Source organism: Simochromis diagramma, unplaced genomic scaffold (assembly GCF_900408965.1).
Source record: "Simochromis diagramma unplaced genomic scaffold, fSimDia1.1 OVJJ01000165.1, whole genome shotgun sequence".
NCBI classification, from domain to species: Eukaryota; Metazoa; Chordata; class Actinopteri; order Cichliformes; family Cichlidae; genus Simochromis; species Simochromis diagramma.
In genome coordinates, this window is record NW_024387467.1 from 1,858,062 (window position 1) to 1,869,272 (window position 11,211).

At 40.1% G+C, this 11,211-nt stretch overlaps 1 protein-coding gene across 1 annotated transcript; it reads right to left on the reverse strand.

The window, feature by feature from the left end:
- Positions 1-8,551: 8,551 nt before the first annotated feature.
- On the reverse strand, positions 8,552-9,817 carry LOC120723367. The gene is made up of 2 exons (XM_040014781.1): positions 9,488-9,817; positions 8,552-9,237 (listed from the first exon to the last, which is right to left on the reverse strand). The coding sequence occupies exons 1-2, from the start codon at positions 9,760-9,762 to the stop codon at positions 8,895-8,897; spliced, it is 618 nt and encodes a 205-aa protein (XP_039870715.1). The 5' UTR covers positions 9,763-9,817; the 3' UTR covers positions 8,552-8,894.
- Between the last annotated feature and the right edge of the window lie 1,394 nt (positions 9,818-11,211).

The following is an 11,211-nucleotide window of genomic DNA, read 5'->3' on the forward strand; positions in this document are numbered from 1 at the left end:
AAGACACTTAAATGAAGACTTATACTGAATTGTATCAGAGCTCTTTAGAATGAATGAAACAGATTAAAGTGTTCCCGTTGTGAAGTTTGAATTGTCCAGTCTGAATTGTCCTTTAAAGTCATTGAGACCCAAACAGGTGTACTGTAGGGGAATTGTCAGTGTGCAGACCCTATTATCCGGGTAGGAAAAGTAGTGCATAGGACTTATCTGAAATCCAAGGTTGGCTTGAATCAGTTTCTCAGGCAAATCCCACAATCCGATCGCATGGCTATCCACACCATTTCACAATCATCCAGGATCTCAATTGGGCTGGGCTCGCTGTCAGTGGCTCTCCAGAATCCTTCCTATCAGTTCAAAAATCAATCTACACAAACAGTGCAGAACAATGAATTAGGGCAGGGCGATATGGCCAAAAATATATATCACGATATATATTTGAAAATTTGCGATAACAATATAACTGACGATATAATTTCTGCGAGACAAAATACAACTCCACAACTTTACTAGTGCAAAAAACCCCATCCATTTATTTTACTTAAACAAGCAGCTGTTTTTTTATGTGCATTAAAGCTATATAAACATTTAACAGTGCAAATGCAAATTCCTTGCTGAAAGTTTAACCAAAAGGCATTTCCAGTAGAAATGGGCTGACATATCCTGAGCATAACCATGTATAATATCCACTGAAGTTAAAAAGAGGTGCTTTGCTACATTAAACTGCAGTGTGCCAAATAAAAAAGTCAAATATGTATTTTTCGGACCATAAGGTGGGATTATAAGGCAACAAAGCAGTCAGATAAATCAAACTTCATTCAACTCATTCTTCTTTCTTCCTCCACTTCTGTACCACTGATTCATTAATGCTGTATTCTATCACAGCTGCTCTATTCCCATGTTGTTGCAGTGTATTAATGACTAACCTCGTATTGTGGATGGATTATCTCAGTTGTTCTCCTGACTGAAGTTTGGTCCGTTTACAGCAGGGGTGCTCACACTTTTTCCGCATGTGAGCTACTTATAAAATGACCAAGTCAAAATGATCTACCCACTACAAAAATCCAAAACATATACTTATTTATAAATATATTGAGGATTCTTTATATCTACAATGTATATACATGCATAACCGCAATATCCAATATTTCACAACACAATTAACAATGTAAATTTTTTGTCATTACCTGAGTTTACTCTGATGACTTGCACTGAATTGAATCAGCCAGGGATGCATAGTCCGGACAGTAGCTGCTGACGGCCAGCCTCAAACACACTTCCAAATGTTCATCAGTCATGGTGGAACGGTACTTGGACTTAATGATCTTCATGTGGGAAAATTATGACTCACATAAATAAGTGGAGTCGAATAATGCAGTCAAAGAGGCAGCACATTTCCTCATGTTGGGGTCCTTTCTTCTGTGAGTAAGTTCCAGAACTGTCCATGATCTCTGGACTTCAGCTCAATGTCGGCTTGTAGTGTCAAAATCTCATCTTCCACTCCAGAAGAGTTCAGGTGAAATAGTTTTGCAATTTTTGATGCGAGTGAATCGACCTCAGCATCTTCCCGAAAAGGATAGCACATGAAGGTCGCGACTGGCTCGAGCAAAGAAAAGTCTTGAAAGCGTTTGTCAAACTCTGACAGACAATTGTCAATCTGCTCTGTGTAACGTGCACTGTCAAGTTGCAAACAGGCCATCCCTTGCATCTCCAGCTCTGACGCCAGGTTTTGAAAGTTTATCAAATCATGGCGCTGCAGCTTTAAAGAGAGATGTTGCATCTTTCGTTTGAAAGCATTAACTGAGCTGATCATGTTGATCACTGTTTTGTCTTTTCCTTGCAGCTGTAGATTAAGGTCATTCAACATGTTTGTCAGATCGGTTAAAAATGCCAAGTCTAACAGCCACTGACCGTCATTAAGTTGCATGTATTCTGCTTGTCCAGCTACACGGAAAAACTCCTTAATCTCCGGACAGAGCTCTCGAAATCTTTGCAGGAATTTCCCTCGACTAAGCCACCTCACGTCAGTGTGTAGCAACAACTCAGAGTGGTCGCAGTCAGCCTTCTCCAGATGTGCACGAAATAACCGTCTTTGAAGAGATCTGGCGCGAATAGAACAGGCGATCTTCGTTGCAACATTCATGATCTCCTTCATGTTGAGCATTTTAGCGCATAATGCTTGTTGGTGGATTATGCAATGGTAATTTAGGAAGTCCGGGAAAGCATCGTCCTGCCTGCACTTGGCAATAAATCCATTCAAGCGGCCAACCATTGCGGGTGCTCCATCTGTGGTAATAGACACCAATTTGTACACTGGGAGCTGGGTTTTCTCGATAAAGTTTTTGAACGACTGAAATATGTCCTCTCCTCGCGTCTGTTCTTTCATGGGCAGGACTGTTAATAGCTCTTCTTTTGCAGTGATATCAGTAAACACCATACGAATGAAAATGCACACCTGGGCTGTGTCACTCACATCCGTAGATTCGTCCAACTGCAGTGAGAAACACTGGCAATCTCCGATGTCCTTCCAAAGTTGCTGGGTTAAATCCTCCGCCATGGCTTCACAGCGCCGTGTAACTGTACTTCTTGACAGCTGGAGAGCTTTGATCGAAGATGTTATTTCTGCCTTATTTTTAAAGTCTCGGAACAATGAGTCAGCTGCTTCAACGAATGCCTTTTTTACCATCTCTCCATCTTGAAAAGACTTCTTGTTTTTAACGATGATGTGACTCACCCGGAACGATGCTTCGGTGGCGGCTTTCGCTTTTGAAGTTTGTTGTGTGAAAAATGACTGCTGTCCGGACAACTGGGATTTTAGTTTATTTACCTTTTTCTTTCTTAGCTCGCTTTTCGGCGGGAATGTAGTGTCGTATTTTCCGTGAACAGTTCGAAAATGCCGCTCCACATTTCCCTTCTTTGGCATTGCGATGGTAGCCTGGCAGATGAGGCAAACGCACTTCGAAAATGACATCGTGAAAAAAAGTCCTCCTCCCATTCCGTATGAAAGTGATACGTTTTTGTCTTCTTACTTGGTCCAGCTCCCTCACTCATTTTTAACCCTTTCTTAGGTTTAAGAGAAAAAACCGAGAGCTAAAAATTGGAGTTAACTCGCTGACTAGCTTGTCAGTTTTACTACACTTTGCGCCGCTGTTTGCGCATGCGCAGCGACCTAAGCGTCAGAAAAAATCTGATGTCATCTGACTGGCTTCCCTGTATCAATCAAGTGACGGGATGGATGATAGGCTGGCATCTATTTTTTTAATGCCATGCGATCTACCAATACTACCTTTGCGATCGACTGGTCTATCGCGATCGACGTATTGAGCACCCCTGGTTTACAGCATCCTGCCATGCGATTGCATTTGTCTCTAACCATCAGGAACCTTCACGTTAACTTTTATCGGGTGGAAAAGTGTTAGCGTTCATCCTCCAGCTTCACTGTTTATGTTATGCTAACACAGCTGTGTCGCTAGCGATCACGTCGCACATCATTAAATACCAGCTAGCCCAACTTCAGTAACCCTACAAAAGTCACTGCTGTGTAGCTTCCTGTCTTCATTTATGTTGGAAGTGATAGCAGAGCTGTATGTTTGATTTTTTTCAGAAATCTCTCATGCTAGAACATGCTATATCATGCTTAGGTAACTAGCGAAACTAGCGAGCTAACTTCCGCTAACTTCCTGCTAATTTCTAACTCCGTGAAATGTAATGAATTCTGTTTTCATGGATCCCTGGATGTTAAACATCCTAGTTACACCTGGTAAAGCAGCAACGCTGATCGTTTTATTAAAGATGGAAGAATTTAGACAGTTTTTAACTGTCAGTGATGCTGCAGTGTTCGTTTGACTTTGGGACCTTAAAGGACGGAGTTTAGGACCCAGATTACTCCCAGATTTACGAGCACCTTAGTCCGACAAATACGGCAATAACGATGGCCCGCTTGCATGTGCTACAAAAAAATGTGCTTTGTTGTGTATCTGACGGACAAACACCAAATCAGTTAAGTTGCACCATTTTTACAAACTAATTCTGGTTCATCCGTTTCACTCAACAATCTGCTTTCCCCATTCTCATTCTCCGTTACCGCCGTGCTTATTCGGCACTGCGCATGCGCGTTTTACCCATATTCTATTGCGATATTTCATTTTCTTATCGTTGCCTAGCATTGTACCAGTATTACTGTGAACTACACTGAATTTCTTTTACATCTTGCATTCTTAACATGAGCTCATTAACTTGTTTTCCAAATGCATTAATAACAAATGGCATTCCCTTTAGCTTTACCAAGTTACAGGAGTTACAGTAACTTGTTTGTACCAGTATCAACTATTTTATCACAATTATATCATAATAAAGAATATCAGCAGCTTAAACAGTAATGTAATCAGTCATCTTTTGCAATGAAGGTGACATTCATCCTTAAGGCTTACAAGCAAATGTAACTTAACCTAACCCCTAACCCCTAACCCTATTGAAATATGCTCATTTCTATTAAGACCTAACCATTCTAATATAAACAGAGCTAGTGCTTCTATTTGAATACCTCCGCGATTGGGATATGGCTTCGGGGGGTGGCTAACAGCTATTAGCAGCTAGCATCGCACCTAGCATCGGCAGTAAAACATCTTTAGCTCAAAGCATTCAACACTTTTAACACACTGTAAAGAACAAGAAGAGAAGCAAAACAACACACCAGATTCTCATAGCTCCCGATTGTTTTTTTTTTTCCCAAAGTTTCTGAGCTGAATCGGCTAGTGAAATACATTATCTAACTTAACAGGTAGCTAACAAAAGGCATGTGACTCACCGGAATATTCCTACACAAATAACTTGACAGACATTATTCCCTTTGTGGTCAGAGTTTGGGGCCTAATAAAAGTAGCTTATTAGCATTTATACGTAAAACAATCTGGTCTCATTAACCGGGTTGCAGCATTGCATACCAAGATACTTTTCCATGCGCTCCGACACGTACTTGACCACCATCAGAGAGGGAAGATCTCACAGGAAGAGACAGGTAATGCCTCCTGCGTACTAGACGCAAGGTCGTCAGAGCACAAGACTGCATCACAGCACCCCCTTGTGACAATAACAGGCTATAGCCTTAGATAACAAAAAGGGATTTTGCAGCCCTGTATTTCACATGGGTTACACACTGTTTATTCAACAATGAAAAATACAGTTCAGCATGATTAGAAATAATATTAATGAAAACTTTCTGTTCTGAACAATTTCAGAAAATCACTTTGGATGAATTAGACGGATAGATTAGACTGTGGAGCTTTTGTTCAGAGTAGTAATCCCTTTTAAATTGAATGTAACATTTTCAGAGCCAATTTTGCCACTTAACCCATTTCACAGAGGTAAATAATTGCATTAAAAATAGTGGAAAAGCTCAAGGTCTTTGCTAAATCATCACTCTGGTTAGTGCAAATGGATGCAAATGCACATTGATTGTTTTATTCTATCATTCTTATGTGATTTCTCTTTTCCTGCTTCACTCATAGGCTCAGCAGCACGCTTAATAAAAAATTTAAATAAGGTGGAGTAGGGTCTCTCATCCATTCTCTCCCTCAAGGGGTCAGAATATTAATCAGAATTTGAGTCGTAGGCTACCAGCAGTCCTGTTTTTGAATTTTGGTCTCTTTAGTTAAGTTTGCTGATATTATTTTTGAGGAGAGCACGACTCTGAAGCCCATTTGGATCAGATCTTCATCTTTTGTTTGTTTTTGCTCTGGTTTTCACCCTCTTTTTTGTTTTCAATCTATTTGAGGAATTCTTTTTTGTAATATTAAAAGTTCCTTTAACTGCAGTAGCACTGTGGCATCTTAGGTTCCATTGAGACATACATTAAGACACTAACACTAAGACAATTTAACATGATGCTCTTGTTTAGGTCTGTGTTCATTATTCCCGGCTTTTCATCATTGCAGGGTGCTACCCTGTGTAGGAAAACAAAGACAGAGAGTGAGTTTCCCTCCGATGGAAAACATAAAACATAAAATGTAGGACATGGAGGTCAGGTTTGATGATATTTTTCCCTGCTCTCAGTCGCCAGATGAAACAGCAGAGATGATTTATGGTGGCTGGCTGGATGGAAGCAGCGCAGGGAGCAGTGTTTTCACTGGCCCCAGCAGACACAGCTAAAATTGGGTTACTCACAAAATGTAGGGTCTGTCTCAGACTAATAAATTTAATCATGGCCTTCTTCCCTGCAGGTTGTTTTAATACTGTCGGATTACAGAGGTCTCTCATCTCTCCCTGTCTCTTTATGGCAGACACAAATGTAGTCCTGTCAATATGGCTACAGCACAAACATGTAGGATTCTCAGAGGAGAGTCGAGATTGTTTGTTTCTCTGACCAGCTTTAAACATAAATTAAGCTCAGACTACAATTTTATACCGATTGCTTGAACAATTTTCTAGTTTTCTAGAAAGCTTCAGTCTGACTAGCTCAAGACCAAACCATTTAAAAATATTTACCAAGACATATTTTAAAAGCTCTGTTTCTAAAACATGTTACTGATGATGCAACATACCGAAAGTCCCCTCCTCTCCTGGAAGAGCATAATTGGAATCTGACTGCAAGGACTTGCTCTCTTTCAGCCACAAGAGCATTAGTGAGGTTCAGCGTAATATTAGTAGATAAGGTCTGGTTTCTAGCTTACAACTGAACAGCCATTTCATTACATTTTATTTAGCATCACGCCCCATGGTCATGTTAGCTGATTTTAACACTGTCACTGTTCTGGGAAGCAATGTTGTTGGTTAAGTTTCCACATTACATTAAATGAACATCCTGCATATCCTGCACAGTCGTATTCTAAAGCAGAAGCTGTCGGAGTCGGCTGAAGCGAGTGGCTGTTTTTTGACATGGACATATTCCCGTCTCTTCACTTTTCTGAAACAAGCAGACAAGAACATTACACTGATATGTAAGCTATGTCCTGGGGAGAAAAAACTATCGGCTGCTGTTAATAGCACGAGTAATCTACTGAAGCGCCTGACACGAGAGCATAGACGAACACTTCTGAGTGATCCTTGTTCATCATCCATGGATAACACCGTGGCAACTCCTGCTAAGCAGCAAAACCTGGTTTTACTTCAGCAGCACAGAAAGCGTCTGAAGGTGAGCTTAAAAAATGATTGCAGGCTAAGTTGTGGAAGAGATGCTACCGCTGCGTACTGCAGCGTCTCCGTCTTTAAAAAAAAAAATTTATTATTTAAAGAGTTTAATTTCTATTGTTTGCCACTCAAGGTTTAGAGGGGTTTTAAGAAGTATTAGTTAAATTACTTATTTAGTAATTAAGTTACTTTTCTGACACAGTAATTAGATAAGTATTTTAAATACAATATTGACTTAGTAATTAGTAATTAATTACTTTTTAAAAGTAACTTACCCAACACTGGTGGCAGGTAATTTCAAATGTTAGATTTTTAATAGCTGAAGAAATGTCAGCAAACACACAAAGTGATCGTATGCAGTGTGTCATTGCTGGGTAAAGGTCCAGCTGTTATAGTTCCCACGGAGAGAAAACAGGGGTAGAGATGTTTAGATGTGGAGATAAATGGTAGAAGAGAGGTTAGATTTAAAGGTAGGGACTGCTCAGTGACACTTGAAAAACTGCAGATTTAAAAATGACCTCTAATGTTTGTAATAACATGTTGGATCTGTACATGATGTGTTTTGATAAATAGTTTTTCACATTGTGAAACTTCATTCAAAACAAACTAATTATACCAACGTTGTGTTCTTCAAGTGTTGCATGAAAATACTCTACAGTTTTGTGCAAGATGAAGAGGTTAGCTTAGAGTACTGTGGTGAATCCACAATAAATATGTGTTTGAAAAACAGAGGGAACAACACATAATTTAGTGATTTATAAGGCTTCAAAAAAGGTTAGCTCCTTGTTTCTCTGGATTGTGACTCTATAACAGTCTGGACTGACAAAATGAAGCCTTTCCCTTCTAAAGAGGACAAAATCTCTTTGACCTGTTTGTCTGAGTGATGATGTAAACTGGATCACATCACCATCCAGGTGCTGAAGCCACAGGAAGCCTCTGAATCTGATCGGGACCACAAAAAAGGAGGAGAGCACGTTGATCATCTGTCAGGAGGAAAAAGATACGCTGCAGTGACAACCCAAAGAGACTGAATTGATTTCCAGCTCACCATCTCCTCAGACCAGTTACAGTTTTTCCCGATTGGTTTGGCTCATTTCTTGAAACCGAGATGACATTCTCAAAACCATAAGGTCATTTGGCCAAACAGTCTTACAGTTCTGCCCAACACTATAGCTCACTAGCAAAATCAAATATCTTTCCCCAAACTCTTCGTCCATGCTTCAAAAGCATATTCCTTTCCCATATAAAAGGCCAGTACAGTCAAAATAGCACAGATCCTTCTCAAGTGCCTTGGCACATGTGCATTCATTTAGTGCTTTTGTCAAAATAACCTGGATGGTTTAGCACAACACCGTGGATCCCCTGCAAAAGCTCATATCTCTCCCAAAAGAGTTTATCCATGTGTCAAAACTAAATATCCTTCCCATATAAATAGTCAATGCCCCCAAAATGCATTATACCTTTGGCATTGTTTAAGCACTGCAAGTCAAAATGCTTAGACGTTCTGTCACTGAGGCACAGGTCTAGCAACAGAATACCACTATGAATAAAACTAAAAGATTTTACAGTAAAATCAGCCTCCAATAAACCACTCATACTCAAGGAAACTGTAAACATTTTCATTCGTACAAAGAAATGTTAACATTAGAGAACATACTGTGAAAAGAAAACATATACAGGATTCTGTAAATGTGAACAGTCATAAACACAAACAAAAAACAAAAAAAACACAAATAACTCTAGCCTACCATACTGTACATAACGTTTCAGAACTATAGTACAGTAATATTTTCAGTGGTCGCCATTGTCACCCTCTCTTTCCTGGCCACCATCCTCATCCCCTGGCCATCGACGCGCTGCTCTCTGTCAGAGTTTCTCTCAAATGGTACCCTGTAAATCTGTTTCATGGTCATCTGATGTTTCTTCAATACCCGGTCTATTGTGGAGATGCTGATAGAGTTTATATTTTGGAACATTACATTGTCTAGCAGGATTGCATTACGAATCTGTCTCAGTGTGATGGCATTATTTGCAATGACCATGTTGCATATTTCTCGTTCTTGTTGTTCATTTAGAAGTTTTCTTCTGCCACCCACTTGAGGCTGTCGTCCAATCCTAGACATACAAGTCAAAGGTCAACACTGTAAATTTGTTACAAAATGAGTTACCAATGTAATTGTACTGCTGTTTTATGGTACTAAAAGTGTGATGCACTGCACAGTGACTGGAATACTATTCACAGTATTTTCTCCATTTTTTTTTCTTTGTCATTTTTATAGTATCATATAACATCACATATGATATTACAGTACTCTAGGCCTACACACACACCAACACTGAATAGTTCAATAGCATAGTTCTGTACCTGTTTTCCCTGCGAAAGGTTTGGATGATGGAGGAGACTGTAGACCGAGGCACATTAGGCTGCACTCGGCGACCTGCCTCTGCCATTGTGAGGCGATGGTTTATAACGTGGTCAATAAGGGTGGCCCGGATTTCATCTGGGACATCATGGTGCCTCCGTGCTCCTCGGCCTCTTCCCCCTATTCCTCCACGCATTCTCACTCCTCCTCTTCCTCTTCTTCTTCCTCCTCTTCCTCGAGCAGGAAGTTGCTGTTGTACTTGGCGAGGTGCTTCCATGTTCACACTGCAAATGAAACTGGCCCCGGGCCAAGCTCTGTCTATATACTTTTGGCAGCAGTCACAATCATAGACAACACCTGTCAGGTATCTAAACAACCTGTTTGATTGGTCATCTGAGATGTGGGAAACTGCTCCTTCGTTAGTTCTAATTTCACCTGATTGATTGTCAAGTACTGTCATAACTTTATCAAATGTTCCAAGACATACTTTCATGGTATTATATCTTTGACTAATTTTGACAGTTGAACAGACAATTGTGCATATGATGACTTACACAATGAAACCATGCTGATATGTTTTGGAGTGAGTAACCATTTCACTGAAAAATCAACTAATCAGTTTAGATCGCCAAGATCTATTTATTTGGAAAATGTGCTAAATGTGGGCTCATTGTGCTAACTGTAGCTACTTGTACATAATCATTTGAAAAGAAGCACAGAGTCACTTGAGACATGTACTAAAGCATTTGCAATTTGATAAAACCAATGAAAAATGACATTCTGTTGTGAACAATTGCAAGGTGGTTTGGAGATTTGTCCATGTTATTTTGAGAATGTCATCTCGGTTTCAAGAAATGAGCCAAACCAATCGAGAAAAACTGTAATACACACAGAGGAATGAGTTTAAGGATGGAAAATAACACCTGCATGTGGCCAATATATCTGTATCTACCACATGAGAGTAAACGCATATATACTCACCACTGTTATGTATCATGGCGCAGCAAACATGCCCATCTCTAGACCCAGCAGTCTTAGTTAATTATAGGCCATTTCGTCACTCATCCAGGGGACTTCTTCAGTCCTCTTTTTGGGATTTCCTTACCTGGTTGATTGAGCATTCATCAAGACGTTTGTATCTAACATTCACACACATTCACACTCCAATGGATGCAACTTAGAGTTAGGGTGTATACAATTCAGTTTTATTTGTAATTGTATGCATCCTTTTAACAGGAAGAAGCCTCTGGAGGAGCAGCTATTTGCCACGAGGGGAGGAAGAAAGGACGCAGACTCTGTGGAAGAGCCAGAAATGATTAAAAAAAAGTAATGTATAGAGAGTGAAAACAGGTGAGTGAGGAAGGAACTGCCCCAGCAGCCTAGGCCTATTGTAGCATAACTAAGGGAGGGTTCAGGGTCACATGAGCCATGAGCATTTATTAAAAAGGAAAGTTTGAAGCCTAAACTTGAAAGTAGAGATAGTGTCTGTCTCCTGAATCCAAACTGGAAGCTGGTTCCACAGAAGAGGGGCCTGAAAACTGAAGGCTCTGCCTCCCATTCTACTTTTAAATACTCTAGGAACAACAAGTAGGCCTGCAGAGCGAGAGCGAAGCGCTCTAATAGGGTGATATGGTACTACAAGGTCATTAAGATCAGATGGGGCCTGATTATTTAAGACCTTGTATGTGAGGTGCAGGATTTTGAATTCTGGATTTAACAGGAAGCC

Bases quoted from the DNA above. Each gene is read 5' to 3' on its own strand.
- LOC120723367 (XM_040014781.1), bottom strand. From the start codon at position 9,762: ATGGAAGCACCTCGCCAAGTACAACAGCAACTTCCTGCTCGAGGAAGA. The intron at 9,238-9,487 runs GTACAGAACTAT...TTGTATGTCTAG, and splicing joins ACCTTTCGCAGGGAAAACAG to GATTGGACGACAGCCTCAAG.